This window comes from Seriola aureovittata, chromosome 3 (genome assembly GCF_021018895.1).
Source record: "Seriola aureovittata isolate HTS-2021-v1 ecotype China chromosome 3, ASM2101889v1, whole genome shotgun sequence".
In the NCBI taxonomy this organism is placed as follows: Eukaryota; Metazoa; Chordata; class Actinopteri; order Carangiformes; family Carangidae; genus Seriola; species Seriola aureovittata.
This window is the reverse complement of record NC_079366.1, coordinates 13,882,018-13,898,857: the sequence shown is the minus strand read 5'-3', so window position 1 is coordinate 13,898,857 and position 16,840 is coordinate 13,882,018. Positions and strand designations below refer to the sequence as shown.

Below are 16,840 nucleotides of genomic sequence, written 5' to 3'. Positions count from 1 at the left end.
CTTTAACACAAATGGTAAATATTTTATACGACTCTGGATACACAGGGATGTAACTTGAAGCCATTCTGAGATGTCGGAGGCATACAACAACAAGGCGGTAATGCACAAAAAAAGTGCATGTCATACATTGTCTGTGTAGTGTGTGTTTGTTTTGTGGGATCCAAGTAACGTTCATGGCCAAATATGTGGAGAGCTAAACATGTGTGATGTTGAAAAAGGAAAGGTTCTTGCTGCCACAAAGTTGGAAGCACATTATTGTTGAGAATATAAATGTAAGCTCAAGCATTACAGTTTCCTTTAAATGAATGAAAGGACCTGGGCAAAATCATGAAAAATAGCCCCAGACCAAACGTTAACTACAGTATAGTTAGAATAGTGTCTACCAATTGCATCTGCATGATTACCTGATATCCCTTATTTGATTTATAGCTTATTTATTTCTGGCCACCGGCTGGTAGAGTGAAGGACCTAGATGACGAGGCAGAGAAATTAAAATGGAGGAAGAAGAGGCTCTCCCATATGTGTATGCACATGGACATCTTTGGAATCAAATTTGAACATGTTATGTACCACCAGCAGTTTCTTCTGCCAGGACAGAATGTGTGTTCTCTGTGGCTGCTGGTTGCCCAGTGTGTTTTATGTGAAAGCCTGTTTGGATCAAAATGTGGGGATCAGCTCTTTCCTGTCTCTAGGAAGATGCTTGTCACCTTTGTATACTCCATCCTTGCCCTGCTGTCATAGACTGGGATTGTATGTCTGTCAGTCACAGTGTCAGTATTAGGGCCCTCAACGACCCCCGTAGGCTTTTCCCCTTTGGCATTCTTCAGTGATGTCACACTCTGATGACTGGTCCTGTCAAAACAGGCTGCGTGTGTGCGTGTGTGTGTATATGTGTGTATATGTGTGTTTATAAACTGTATGGCTTCATCACACTGCACAACTTTTCCCAGTTACAAGAAATGACCAGTATTTGTAAGTGTGTCTTTAACTGTTGTTAACTCATATTTGCAGTGAGATGTCAACAACCAAAAGCTTTGTGATGGTGTAATACCTGCTACATTTGGTGCTGTGCATCCTTACTGGTCATGGCAACATGCAGAGCATGCTGTGTATTTCCAGTTTAATTAGTTAAAGTAAAGATTTGGAATAAAGTAAGTAATCAGCAAAAAATTAAATGTGTGTTAACATATCAGGGTGAACACATGCTGCAAGCTGTGCTTTCTTGAGCATAGCTTTTTCTCACTTCCACAAAGCTGGACACATGATTTAATGTTGAAATAATAGCCTGTTTTCAATATTAGAATTTGTTTACCGCAAATAACTTGGTCTATTCTGAGAGAAATTCTTTTGTTACTATTTCCAAATCCCACACAGACCCGCACTGTGTAGCTGTCACTCACGCACTGCAGAGATACAGAGGCTCTGCACTGAGACAGCACCATGATGTTTGCTTGTTTGTATGACTGTGTGTGTGTGTGTGTGTGTGTGTGTGTGTGTGTGTGTGTGCGCATGGCTGTATGAGTGTGTGTCAGTGTCAAACCACACAGGAGAAGAAAGTCAATCTTGAATGTAATGAAAATGCAAATTGTCTCTCTCATGTCGACCTGCGCTGTCAATCAGCATCACAATACTCCATCGCCTTTCAACCTCTCACAAAACGGCCCACAATCAACCCGGACGTGACTGGGACAAATCGCTCCACCAAGCCATTTCCCTCATTCATTACAGATAAATCAATCTCCCTTATTGTTATGTTCTTTCCTCATGTCCATTCTCTATTCCTCCATCGATTTCTGTCATCCCTCCATTTGTCTGAACTGTTTTGTCTTCATCCCTCCTTTCAACAGTTTCCCTCCATCTCATCTAGAGGGAGGTTTGTAATTGGTATTAAAAAAAAAAAAGTTGGTGAAATGAAAAACGATAAAGTGAACAGGTAGCTGGAGGTGAATGGGATGATTAACGATTAGTAATTAACTCTAGGCTCTGTTTTCAATTACAGTTCAGTGGTAATAGATTGTTTTTTGTTTGTTTGTTGTGACTGAGTCCAGACTCCCAATTAGTCCATGTTTGTTTGGGAGACCAAGGAGGTCAGGATGGAAGCAGTGAGTTTGAGGCAGTCTCTGAGTGGGTCTAAATTAACAAAGGGAGGTTTATTTCATTGCCTGGTGAGATTTTCTCTCTTTTGTTCCTCCGATTTTGAACTTCTGTGCAGCAGACTTACAGAATCCTGCGGCAGAAATGTCACCTATGTTAGTCAAGAGTTTTCACATTTGATTACACAGTAGCACAGTTTATTCCACTGAAATGTAAGGGATTTGTGTTGTAGACCAGATGAAAGAGCAGACTAATGCCTCTTGCAATGAATAACAGGCACAATATACACCATTCTATCCCAGTGCCTTTTCAGCAACAGGTGAGAACTCTGTCACACAATGTAGTTTTGCATTTTGAAACTTGCAGAATACCTTCAGTTTAGGGTCTTTAAACTCGCAATAGTTTGTGATACTAACGTGATTTGTTCACTGATTTATTGGCCACTTGGTGGCAGCAGAAATAAGCTGTAAATACAACAGTGACATATTATCACCTTAAAAGTTGACATGGGAAACTGGTTAGCAAACATTTGTCCTATTTCTCATCCAGCAGACATTAGCATTTATTTGGCCATACCTGTTGCATTTAAGCCCTCGTTTAGCTCTGTTTGGGTCTTGGGAAATTTCTGGCTCCATCCGTCCATATTACATTATATTATAGCCCTTATCCTAATAAGGTTGCAGGGGGGCTGGAACCACTCCCATCTCACATTCACACTCACGGTCACACCTACGAGCAATTTAGACTCATCAATTAACCTAAGTCTTTGGACTGTGGGAAGAAGCTGGAGTACCCAGAGGAAACCCACGCAGACACAGGCAGAACATGCAAACTCATTCTTGCTGTAAGGCGACAGTGCTAACAACCGCACCACTGTGAATTTCTGGCTCTTAAGTTGCAAAAATGTTCCAGTACCAGCTGGCTTTTAAATTTGCCTGTATGTTGTTTGGTGCCAAGCAGGTAGAATACAGTCGGTTTTTGGAGACTTTTTTAGAGACAACAGCTGCATGCTGTGGCTGAAAAGGGTGAGCAGTGAGAATGAACCAAAACAGTAAAATTGCAGGTCAGAAAACTATGAGCTTAGAGAAGACCCATAGGGTTCATGGGAATTGCAGAGTAGGGGTGTTGTGATATACCAGAATTGACAATAGCCAAGATGTTTAAAAAGAAGTCAAATATTGATATTGTGTAAATGATATACACATGATAATATTGTGATGGTAGATGTTAGGCCTTGTGGATCTTTTGTTTATCAGTTCGTCTGGTTGCCTTTTCACTATCCATTAAGTGTAATTGCTTTTTTTTGTAGAGTCATGGTAACGAACCTTCTCACAACTGATGAAAGGTTTTTCTATATTGTAGTGTTACCACACTGTAAGGAGAGAAAGTTCACAGCTCTTTAATTGTGCAAAAATACATTCCAAAGTTGAGATGAAGCTAATATGAAGTTTCAGCAACCTCATGTTCATCCTGCCAATGCTGTAGGTTTATTGCCAGGCTTTGTCTCAGCAACAAATATCAACCCATGTTTTACTTTAGGTGATTCAGCAGGTTTACTCTTTAAATTGTTCAGAAATGGGGACAGGCCCATATATTTACATTCATTGTTTGCTAAACTCCTTACAATATCTCCTCTTGATGTATTTTCTTTGTCTGGATGTTGTCTGACTTTTGCCATCTGTTACTTTTTTCCACATCTTAAGCATTGCAGCAGTAACATGGTTTTCCTTTTTTGCAGTTTCTCCTCACTGCCAGAGAAAATTAAATTAGATTGGCTGCCATGGGTGTGTGACACTGATATGCGATTTGTCTACGTGATCAGAGTTTGGATTTTGATCTCAGTCTGTTGTCCTCATCTGAACTCCTCTTGTGACAGCAACGTACCTTTATAATGACCTGCATAAATCACTCGATTAGAATCACATTTGCTTCGGCTGACTCTTCTTACATGTTGTTCCACCAAGATGAATTTAAAAATGAGGAAGTGGCTTTGACCTTTGCTGGCTCCAGAAACAGAAAATCAATTTATGCTGCTGTCCCGATAAACAGCTTCTCCATTGGCTCACAATGCAGGATCATTAGCCTTATCCGCATATCTGTTACACCACCATTGAGAGAAAAGCCAATAAGTAAAAGATGCTTTTAAGATGCATACTCAATTACTGGGGAAATTTTGGAAATCATAATTGAACAGAAAGAAAAACATGGCTTTGTAATTTATCATCGTATTGTACTATCTCTCTCTCTCTCTCTCTCTCTCTCTCTCTCTCGCTCTCTCTCTCTCTATATATATATATATATATATATATATCCCCCTTGGTAAAAAAGCATATATATATATGTATTTCCGTTTCACGCAAAATCATTTGAATCTCAAGTTCAAATGATGACATTTAACTTCATCTGTGTTTACAAGCTAAAAGCATCTATTTGCAAATGAGGCTAGTAGACTAATTGAGATTCATTGAGAACCACTTTATCATACATAAGACTGTTGAGCATTGATTACTTCTTTAATCATTCATCAAATTGTTCTGCTCCCTCTATCCAGATTTGTTTAGATAAATTAACATGTGAAAATCAGACATGCTTGAGATAATCCCGTGTGCTGTGCACTGACATTTGCAAGCAAGAAGAATCCCTTAACCCTCACACAGAACAAGATTAGCAGTACCAATCATCCATGCATGTCTGTTCAGTCCTCAGTCTAGAAAAATCAGGCTACCAGCTGTGTAGTCAGCCTGCAGCATTATCAGTCCATAAGCGCATGTAAACAAAAACGCAAATGGATCAAGGCCTTTGGAAAAACCATGCAACTCAGTCAGCTCAAAATATTGGCAAAATATTACAGTTGCACCTTGTCATGGTGTCATTTCTTTTGGCAATAATATGCCATGACTACATCGGGTGCTTTGTTTTTTTAAAAAATGGGATCAATTTCTGTATTCATTTATTTAATACATCCATATCTATTTATCAATTTAGTCTGAAATGCAGATCATTTCAGAATATTTCTAATATTAAATTTCATGCAACAAGGCAATTTCCTTAAATCCACGCTTAAAAAGATTTCTTTTTATATTACATCAGTGTAATACTTTTGCAATTTAATTAAGAGCATTTCCATCAGTTTCTAACTTTTCTCTTTATAGTAAGGAGCATTTTGATGTACTTTTCCCTGTGTATGCTATAAGCTCGCCTACAGTTACGCACTGCATGAACAGTAACTAACTCACCATGTGAGATGCTATCTGGGGCTGGTATGTTCCAGTTATTTTTTAAAGTCATTTCTCCCCCTTGGTAAGAAAGTTGATTGCGACTGAAATCTGATAACAACTTTGTGGGCCAGATAAGAGAAGTTCTTGTGAAACAGGAGAAACAAATGTGCCTGTATGCTCTCCTCCCTTTGTCCCTGTCCGATGATAGATGGACTGCGCTCCCCTTCTAGTTTAGCCATCCATCCTACATGAAAATGTGTTAAGCACACCACGTGTGAGGAATATTGTCTCTTGATCTATATTTCACTCGCTCTGTGTCTCTTTGTGCGTGTTTGTCTTAGTGTGCAAGTCTTTCAGCTCTCTTTTATTTTCTGTGCTGTTGCATTTGTATACTGCTTATTCTGTATAGTACTGAAATGTTGTCTCATTTATATGTTTTTTATTCAATTCAAATTATAGTTTAATTTAATGAATTACATTTTCACTTAATAACTTGTCCATATGATTCAAAAAAGATGATTTTGCACCATTTTATTTCACTGTGGATATCATAACGTTTTATTTGGAAAACATAGTCCCAAAGAGCACACCAGAAAAGAAATGTGTTGATAATATGTTTATTCAGGGCGTCCTACCATCCTGTATATTCAGAGTGGTCATTATATCTTGTGGTGGGTTCCTCCTGAGAGCACCAGTGTTTTGATGGGTCTTTGGCTGTTTAAATATTTTGAGCACATTTGGCAAAATGTCATATTGATTAGCTGACAGATCATAAAACAAATCCATACACAATTGATTAGTTTAGTTACAATCACTTGACAAGGTGTGAAGGCCTGCGGGAAACTGTGAGTATAGTGCCAGTTTTAGGGCCTATCTGAAACTATTATTTTGTATTGTAAAGCTACATTATGCAAAGTCTGTATGCAAAAACAATGCATGATAAATAGGATAAATTACACTGCGTTTATGCATTAACCCCCCTGGCCTGGAACTGGTTTATAATCGTCACTACATTAGGGTATCTCATTTGCTGAGGCCACCAATAGACTGGGTGGGAAAGTCATTTATAAACAACAACAACAACAAAGCAGTACAAAAAGAAAGTCGAACACCAAAAGTTTAGCAGAAAAGATGTGATAATAGATGAACTGAACATCAGCACTGCCTTTTGTTTTTTTATTACAGATTTCCTGCTTCTTCTGTGCCTGAGGTGGCTTTACACTTGCTGGTTAGCTCACCCTCAAGCTAGATGCTGTTTCAAGGTAGACAGCTCATTAAGAATAGTGACAAGTGCTGCAGAGCGAACTTAACCAGCTAAGGGAAAGGAGGACATGACTAACAAAACGGCATATTATAGCTGTGACAGGACCTGTGACACTTTCTCCACTCTAGAATTGGACTTAATACCTCTTCCATTGAAGTAATACAATTCGCTGCTGCAGTGGGCAGCTCCTGCCACTTTTTTAAAAACACATCTAGACTACAGACAGTGCAAAGTTTCCTAAATGATTCCTTAAAAGTGAGCTAGGTGTTAACGTCTATATTTGCTTTGGAAGAGGTGAAGCCTCCTGCCTTTGGGTATTCTCTGCATCTGACAGAATGCTTTTCAGACTTCAGTGATTTCTACTACTGTGCAGAAACTATTCCCACAACCCACAGAGAGGGACAGCCGGCGTGGGCGGTGGGCTGTCAGTCAAATCCACATGTACCAGGGCGAGTGATGCATGAAGGGAGTTTGAGATTTCACTGTCATCTTCAGTCTGGTCCCCTGCAGATCTCCCCCTTCTGCCTCCATTTCTGCTCCAACGCTCCGCTGGCCACAAAGACTGTATAATCTGTGCCACAACTAAAGCTGACTGCTAATCATTTAACTGAACAAATAAGGTCATCTAGAGTTGTACTTTTGGTTTCCTCCGCCTTTTGTTTGAGTCGATTCTCACTGTAGTGGTGCAATAAGTTGTATGTTAGGTTTAAAATGTTTTATTAAATGACCATTGGGAAAAACCCAACAAAAAGGTTCCTGTTGTATTTAAGCCTACTGATAAACTGTATTCTTCAGTACTGTGTCCTTCCCTGTAAATTTATTTATTAATTTATTTAAAAGTTTATTTTAACGTTTTATAAAGTTTGATGAAGTTTTTTGTTCCAACTACTGCTATTATCAGTACTCCTGCTGCTGCTGTTACTGTAATACTGTGGCTGCAGTAACACTACCTGCCGCTGGGTGCCGCTGTTCATCCTGATCACATTCGCTGTCCGTGGTGCTGAACTGCTTCACAGCGATGCCCTGTCATCACCAAATAGATACAGAGTCGCAGTGTAGAGGCCCAATGAGCCCAAAAAACGGTGCTGAAAAGAAATATGTATCATTCCACAATTTATTAAATCCAGATGTAACCTTGTGTATAGTGAAACCTACTCTGTGTACAGAACTGTTGTCCAAACTCATTTTACTTCCAGAAAATGTAATAAAAAATAATATTTAAATAATTTCTCATTCGCTGATGAGGCACTGGATACCACCTGTGGGAGTCAGTGACCTACTCGAAACGGACTGTACCGTTGCTCTATAAAGAAATTGTCATTTTTACAGGCTTCATAGAAGAAAAGGCTATAGCAAACTGTTCGATACTTTGTTCATATTAGGCTACTGAGGCAGGGACAAGAAAGGTTGATGTTACGAGTAGTACCTGAACTCTTAAACTTAAAAGCCATAGGTGGCGCATATGCAGAGAGGTAGAGGTGAATGCGGCTGCGGAGCCTTCCGACCACCGGATCGTTCTATAATACTGTGGAGCCGGACCAGCATCAAGTCAGCCGGAGGAAGCTACAGCAGCATAGGAAATAATGGGAACTTTCCTCCAAAATAAAAGAACACAATGTTCGCACTTAATAGTGGTGTAAGTACGTCAGCCTGCAGTAAAGTCGATTACAAAAACATTTTTTTCTCATTAAATGAATTGCTTTAGATCTGCTTTGTAGATTTTTTTTTTTTTGCACAATAACATTAAAAAATGGGATAGATAATTTATTTCAATGGGCTTCTTTGTCTCCCCTCACAGTCTAAAACACCACAGAAATACATTTTGGAATACTTTGGACTATTGCACAGTTGTGTGCAGATTGTGATTTAAGGATTATAAATGGCAATAATCTTAAAGTAATGTGTTTTTATAAAACATTGGGATATGTTCCCCTATTTAAATTAATTTTCATTCATCTTCTAGTCTATCTATCCATTGCCAGCTTAATCTTTCCTCATCAGACTGTAGGGTCTGATATAGCGAGTGAAAATATCATTGTTATGACCCTGAGTCATAATTTGTGGTCCTGTTTGTATTTTAGTGTTCTTTAGTTTTTGCTTTACCTACGATTTGATGACACGCTTGTTGCCAGCATTGAAAATGGGGCTACTACTTTGAAAGGATTAACCGGACGTTCATCACCTCACTACAGCTACCTTGCCTCCTGAGAAGTGAATGAGTATGAGGGCAACACGGCTGACTGGCCACACTCGCACTGGCTTCACCGTGAAGTTGAGTCGTCCACGAAGCTACCTCTCCTCTCCGTGAACTCGTCCACATAGAGAGAGAGAAAAAAAAATCACATCTTTGATAACAACGCCATTTTTTTTTCTCAAGAACTCACATCGGATATGACTCCAACGGTCGACACAACCTGCGGCGACTTCACCTCCGATTCAGAGTGTTTGCTTGACGACGGAATAACGCTTTAAAAGACATTTTCACACACGGGAAAAGAGACTTGCTGAATAAAACTTTCTACCATTTCTCACGGAGGGGTAAAGAAGCCACTTATGGCTGCATTTTTTGTTTAAAAAAACCCGACTTGACCGCCGCTGTGGACCGCTGGATGGGACGCATATAAAAATGGTTGGCCACCTCAAGTTCCAGGTCAGGAGGTTAACAATGTCAAGGGTCACTCGTTTTGGAAAATGATTACTGGCACCATCGACGGTAAAATAATGGTCAGAAGATGTCTAGTAACGTTCAAGCCGTTCAGGTAAGAGACAAAGAGCTGGAGACGTTATTTTGTACCCAGTTTTCTCTTTAGCCTCGAGCATCGTGGTCGGTCAATATTGATTTAAGTATGTTTTCTCACTGCTTATACGTTTGACATACATTTTAACATACACACGTCCCAAAGCTGGATAGAAATATAATGGCTAAATTGGGTTGTAAAGCCCGGAGAAAATACACTACTGTGTCTCTGTGTACTCTGTGGAGCCAAGGTGTGTGTATATGTGTGTCAGCACTCACCTACACACATGCACATGCACAGGCACACCAGGTGTTTTTTCTACTGGATGAATTAGATTTAGATTCACACGGATAAAGGGCCAACACTGAGCGGCAGATCATGAAAGAGCAGTTGTGAGCTTGTACTACCAGTCAGCCGAGCTCTAACTTAGTTTCTTACCACATGGATAGCTCCATTATCACTGTGTGACTGAGCTTTGTTTGTGAAGATGTAAAGGGGAAACCTGAGGGGATTTCTTACACATGTTAACCACTTAAACAGCTGATCCTTTTACAGTCCATTGAGCCATGTTGTGCCAACCTGCTTTATTTTATTTGCCCAGATAGGTACAGAATGAAGGAATGCTTTTGAATCAAATCATCTAATTAATCCATCTATTGTTTTGTTTTTTTTAATCCTGGGAGTTGGAGATTAAAAGCAGCAGTAACAATCTGTGGTACAAGAGCTAGAGTATCTTCCCAAGTGGTTACTACAAATCACCTTTTACTCACTTTCCACCCGCTAATACTGTTGTTAGGTTTCCAAAACTATTTCCTAGTGGGCTGGACCAATGGTGTAGCAGCTGTGCAGCAACCTTTGTTTAAAAAAGTAGGCCTTTGTAATGGTTACATTCATGCTGCACTGAATTGCTTCACCTGCAATCCACTCAGTAGATAGAGCATTTATTCAAACACATTCAATTAAGCAGCTTTGTGACAGTGCTGCACTAGCCTTGACAGTGCAGACAAAGAGAGCTTGCCACGGGTGATTTCATTCAAAATGAAACCAGATATCTAGTCTAGAGCTGGGTTTTCAGTTGTTTTACTATGAATGGTCGGATCATTTTCATTAAAATTTTCCTTTATTGAATAATTTTGGCAAGACAAAAAAATTTAAACATAGACCTGTGGAGAAATAAAGCTTCCTGGGCACAGTTGAACTAGGGATATTGTGAACATGCATCTTAGATCACAGGAGCACCAGGACAGACACAGTAGACAGATTTTCCTCATTTTTGGGCAACAGGAATATTATTACTCGACAAGTCTGATCCGTCGACAAGACCTAAAGCGGAAAAGCGTCAGCTTAGCCAAAGATGTTGCTTGTCATACTCTAGTAAATGTGAAATTTGAAAATCAACATTATCTCAAAATGCAGACAGTGTGTATGGACGCCATGAAATCAGAATCCTTCACAGAATTTAGGCTGGTTCAGGTGCCAGGAAAAGTTTCTTGGAAAACACCCCAAGTAACACCTACACCATGGCTCCTCCACGCCTGGCAGAACTCCTCGCTTCAAAATCATCTACCTAGAGGCATGTGTGAGGAAGCCAATTAGCTGATAGTAGATCTCTCCTTCTGATCCAATTATAGGGAGCAGAGCATTTACTTTAAGCCTGTTAATTAAAGACTCGTCAGGCAGGACCGGGGCCTAATCCTCTCATATCACCCACCTAACGCCACTTTGGAAAACGGCTAAATGATAAGAGAGGAAACGATCGCCCTAGGACGTCATCAGACCAGCCTCTGCTCACCCACATGAGCTGACTATTTTCTCACTTTCTTCTCCCTTTCTTTTCTATCCGTATTTGTGCTGCCATAGCTGCCGTTTCCCTGCCCTGCACACATATGATTTTTCATCCTTAGATCACAGAGATTGTTTATCTGTGATTTTAATCAGCCCATTTTGCGTCATGTCCTTTGCGTAACCCCTTCATTTCTTTCAAACCTGGGCCTCTTTAGTTTTTATTATTGTATTAATATAAGGCACTGAGGATAAGACTGAAAAGCAAATATCGGGCCAGTTAAAATGAATAATTGTTCTAAATCAGGTCAATGATTTTTATTATCAGCTTCCACTTACTGTGCTTCCTGACCAGATGGTTGTGTAGATGTGCATAATCCATACAGGTAGAAAATGGCTTCATATTCATGACTAATAATCCCTTGATCATAAAGATTGTATGGGTTTGGATGCACATCAGTTACTGTATTGCTGCTCTGTGTTCCTGTGACAATGATTGAGCTATTCCAATTCATTCCACAATATGCCTGGAACAGATGGAGGCAATATTTCATTATTTCATAACACTACAGTATCCTGGGAGAGACATAGAGCTATATGAGAAAGCAGAGTAAATGAGCATATGCTTAGATACTGGGACTGTGATGTAAGTATGACTACGGTTTCCCTCTGTTTTTAGTGCAAATTAATGAAGTAATGCTGAACGCAGGAGCGGCCATTGACACGCTGACACTTTGCTTTGAAGCCTCTTGCTGTAATCGTGCTGATCACAGTCATCGTCACATTAAAGTGTTGTCTAATAATCTGCTTCCAACACCATTCAAGATGATAATCAGAATTTTGAGGTCTAATTTCAACATGTATTCGTGCACAAATTACTGTTTGTCTTGTTCCAAGTGTAATCACTACTGTAATTCATTAGATCCAACTCCAGCTCAGAATGTGGTCTGATCACTTTGCTTATTGAATGTATGGAACATGAAGATAAATGACTAATTTAACTGTAATGACTTAACTTTTTGGAGTGATTGGATAGCTATTATCACATTTGATGCAACCCATTAGACAAGAGCCGCGAAGATAATGATTGTTCAATGTCAATATGTTTTTTTGTGTTGTACCAGAGTAAAAAGTTTTCTCTCAAAGAAGTCACATCCTACTGTCTGTCCTTGAAGCCATCTGAGTGAATTACAACCCGGCACAAGACACATTGGCTCTGTCCTGGAATATAAAGTCACCCTGGGAGCTTGCCAAACCACCAGGCTCTATACTTAACAGATTATTCAACATCATCTTGATCCCTTTGGGTCAGTCAGATCAGTCAGCAAATGCTCTTATAAGTGGCCATTCTTCGTTTCTGTTGATAGGAACTCATTTCTTATGGCCTCATCAATATTAAGAGGTTTTGTTCAGAACTTTGCGTGACTGCAGCTACTTACCATTCCAGGAAGTGCTGTCAGATTTCACACTGGGCTATGCATCCAAGCAAACAGCACTTGCCTGGCTTTGAAGAGAAAGCAATGGTTGTGAATAATTCATTCATTTGTTATGTTAAGATTCAGTTTTCCAACCTTTGGTGCAGAAGTTAAAAGTTTACAGATTACATGAGGGTTGGCCATGAATTATGAAGTGAATCGTGATAATTGTGTCACAAAAGCTCCGGCAAGTTTTTTTTTTTTTCCTGGTGTTTTATTACGTTCCTTCCATTGCTTTGGATGCATTCCTCATATGCTGGAGATTATTTGCAACTACTTGTTTGTACATATTTATTTTTTATGCATTTATCCAAACAAATTTACATAATTGAGGAAATTTAGTAAAATGGCCTCAGCTGCTGAAATATATGGTTTAAGTGCTGGAGTGTCAGGCATTCTTTGTTACATAAATCTGCCTTTGTACTGCATTACTTTTGCAAAATCTTCCAAGAAGTTTTTCTTGTGGGGTTTAACAGCAGAGCAGCAAGCATTTTATTTTTTTAAAGTAGGGCTTGACTTGTTAGTCATGGAGGCTGACTGGTATTTTGTCCAGTGGATAAGAATCACAGACAGCTTTGCCTCTCTGGTTCCCTGAAGAATCTTGGCATAATAAGATAACCTTTGATCCATATACACTGAAGAGAGTAGCTTAACTAGGGCAGGATTTACTCAGATACAAAAGACCTGATTTTCAACTCTTTTTAAGTCAAAGATGTGATTCTCTCATGGCTGTCTAACAAGGGAGAACCCACACAGTCACATTTTATTTTCCCCTCTGAGGAACGGTAGCTTTTCAAATAGCAGATCTCTGCCACAAAGCAGCGTAAAGCAGAAATTTATGTTACAAAGCCAGGTCTGCAGTATAGATCTGAGCCCACATTCCTGATGGATTTTAGAGAATATGATCACCTGGGACCAGTTTAACAACAAAACAGCGACTGTCCTTTATATCTCAGGGTGCCACATTATACGGTAACTCACACAGTGAAGACTGAATCGCATAGTCCATTGTTGTTGACCTACTTTTTGTGTGGTTCAGACAGAGGGGTGTGAGACCAGTTTGTGTGTTCAGAGACTTATGTGGCATTTTAGCTCATCTTACTCACCTTAAATGCCTTAATGTTTTTGTCCGTCTTCTGTCCTCTTCTTGCCTCTTCTTCCCTTCCCCTCTCTGCACCTCTGATATTTCATAAATTATCACATTAATTTTCCCTGCATTCAGGGGCAAACTGCACACCCTTATTTTGCCACTTGTCATAGATGTATGCCAAGCAATAACATCACAGCACTAAGACGTTTCAAGTGCCCTTTATCTTCAAGTTTCTACTTTTCTCCGTGTGATCATTGCTCTATTTATGCTCTGCCTTGGAGAAGTGCTGCCTGCTGTTTCTTGACTGTCTCTTCGTTTCTCTCCTCCCTTCCTCTTCTGCTCTCCGCCACGTTTTCCCTCATCTTTTCGTTTTTGCATCTGTATTTTCCCTCCATCTTTTTTTTCACTCTGCCCTGTAAAACCTGACTTCCATATTTGTTCTGTTCATCTGCCTACATTCCTCCTTTGGTTTTTCACGCCTCTCACGCTTTATCCATTCCTTTGTCTGCCTCCAAATATCTCACTTTCCATCTCCCTCTCCCCTCATCTTCATGTTACCCAACTACTCACCCAAACTATCTATTTACCTGCCCTTCCCCATAAATTCGCCGGCCTGTCTCGAATTCCCTTTCATCCGTTCCCTCTCTCCTCCCCTTGTGTTGCAGGATATTCGTGGTGGGAATAGGCTTCTTCAGCCTGTGCTTTCTAATGACCTCTCTGGGGGGGCAGTTCTCAGCCAAGAGACTGGGGGACTCCCCCTTCACCATCCGCACAGAAGGTACTGACATGTGTTGTGTGTGTGTGTATGTATGTGTGTGTGTATATGTTAGAGTGTGCATGTGTTATGTGTTTATGTGTCAACAGTTGCTTCACTGTGATGCTATAACTCTCTGTGGTGTTGCTGGCGCTTCACTGCCATGTGCCACTTTGTCAAAGCTGCACCACCTGTCCCTGGAAACCACAAAACCTGGAATACCAGAATGCAGCAAAGAAATCATAAAGTGAATGTAAATGTCGTAGCAGAACCAGTGAATTAGTAAAACATTACATTCATATAACCATGGGCAGAAAAGCAGCTTTTTCTATAGTCACAGTCAAGTGGTGAGAGATAAATCAACATGCTTGTAAAAGAATATTGATGTGGTGAGACGGACATAAAGCAGAGTAGCCAGCCAGGAGATTGGAAATTACTGGTCTGATCTCCAGCAGTGACAGCAGGGTGGGTGGCTAATATTATATCTGTGGGTTTCAACCTCACGCAGAGATGGCAGCCCTGAGAGTACAAAGAGTTCATGCATCGGCAGTGTGTGAGACATACTGTATATCTGAAAATATATGTTGATATATACAGTATATGTTGGGTGACATGTTGTTTACTCAGCTGACAGTACTTTACACTTAGACAAAACACTAAAAACTATGCATAATTCACAACAGAATTAATCTACTTAATGTTCATAGACTGACAGCCTAACTCTCTCCACTTTTTTCTTGCACTATCTTTGATGACTTTAGACAAAACGATAAACAATTCAGCCGAAAATGCATTTTACAGCTCCCCTCAACCCACTCAGGGTTTTTTTTTTTTGAGACTTGCCATCACATGGGAGTCCATTAAAGCAAGCCTATAAAACTTTTACTGTAGCCACAAGTGGAGATTACAGTAATGATGACGCATTGAATTTCCCAACATTTCCAGAGTGTCTGAGTTTAGTACAAACAGCTTTAACATTAGCCACTGGTTGTATCTGACCTTGTATGACTGTATTAACCAGTGTATGAAAGAATGTGATATGTCTTCACCGAAAAATTACATGGAAAAATAAACAATCAAGCAAGCACAAAACAAATTTAACTAGGACTAATAGTTTTGCTAGTTTAAAAACGAGAACAGCAGATTTGTAAAAGCAGGGCAAGTTTTTAGAGCAACTGATGTTAGATTTGTGGGTTTGCTTGGCAAAAAGAAAATGAGGGCAGGGCAAAATACATTAGAAATGACCTGGAAGTAAAGCATCACTGTGTTAGACCCCACATTCTGTAATGGTAAGATACTTCTCAATGTGGTCATTTGTCCACTGACTTAACTGTCAGATAAAGATGACCCTAATAACCATGAATTTCCATATCATTGCACATTGTTTGCTGTACTTGGGTTGCATGTACACTCAAGCCTGCGTCCAGCAAAGCCTTATATGACAAGTGAAAGCTCATTAACACATTGGGCCAGCAAGCGATATCACATAAATCAGAGTGAAGGCTGACCGTCAGTGGCAAAGCAGAAAAAAAGGGTGCCAGTGTAAAATCTCGTGCTGTACAAGGTGCAAAGACTAAAAGCCAGAGGTCATTTTGTGGAGGCCAACCAATTCTACCTCCTATTAGAGTTAAAACAGGAAATCTGTGTTGTGTGTGCGCTTTCACGTGTTTGCATGAGTGTGAGTGCAAGTGAAAAACAAGGTGTTACTGTAAGTGTGAAACAGTCACAGGTGTTGGTGTGCGTGAATATGTAGTATGTGTTGTAATCTGTCTCAGAGAATGATGAACCAGTGAAAATGGAAACAGAAAATAGCAGACATCACTGAAGGCAGAGATGCAGAAGCATATTAAAAATCAGGCGCAGCATGAGTGTGTGTGAGAGAGAGATAATAGGACAGAGGAAGGGGGGGGTCATTTGGGATTACTGTGTTTGTGATGAATTGAGAGTACTATGTTTGTGTGATAGATTAGGATTAGTGTGTATGTGTCAGTGTTTCTAAGTAAAATTTACTTGATTAATCAACTACTCATGCGCTGCAGCCTGGGAAGACATCTGGAGCAAGCTCATTAAAAACTGTATAGTGTCCAACAGTGCTTCCCCATAGGAGTGTGTGTGTGTGTGTGTGTGTGTGTGTGTGTGTGTGTGTGTGTGTGTGTGGGTGTGTGGGTGTGTGTTTGAGTATGTGTGTGTATATCTCTACATGTATTTGTGTGCATGCCTTTATGTACTTAAATACTTTTCTGCTTGTCCGTGCTCAAAAGATGCTTGTGTCTCTATCATCTACAGTGTGTCTGGGTACATGTGTTTGTGTGTCAGACCCACTGTGTCACCCTCCTTTCTCTTCTTCTCTTTATGCGCGTCTCGATGGTCTACTGCCACACACTGTTTTGCAGCTTTCTCCCTTTGTGTGCGTACGTGTGTGTTT

General features: G+C 40.0%; 1 protein-coding gene across 1 annotated transcript in view; it reads left to right on the top strand.

Annotated features, from left to right (window-relative positions):
- Positions 1–8,808: 8,808 nt before the first annotated feature.
- LOC130166711 (alpha-1,6-mannosylglycoprotein 6-beta-N-acetylglucosaminyltransferase B-like) overlaps positions 8,809–16,840 on the top strand; it is a 119,369-nt gene continuing 111,337 nt past the window's right edge. Inside the window, exons 1-2 of the mRNA XM_056372428.1 lie at positions 8,809–9,335; positions 14,327–14,439. Coding sequence (XP_056228403.1) covers positions 9,268–9,335; positions 14,327–14,439 — 181 coding nt within the window. The 5' untranslated portion in view covers positions 8,809–9,267. The remainder of the gene's footprint in view (positions 9,336–14,326; positions 14,440–16,840) is intronic.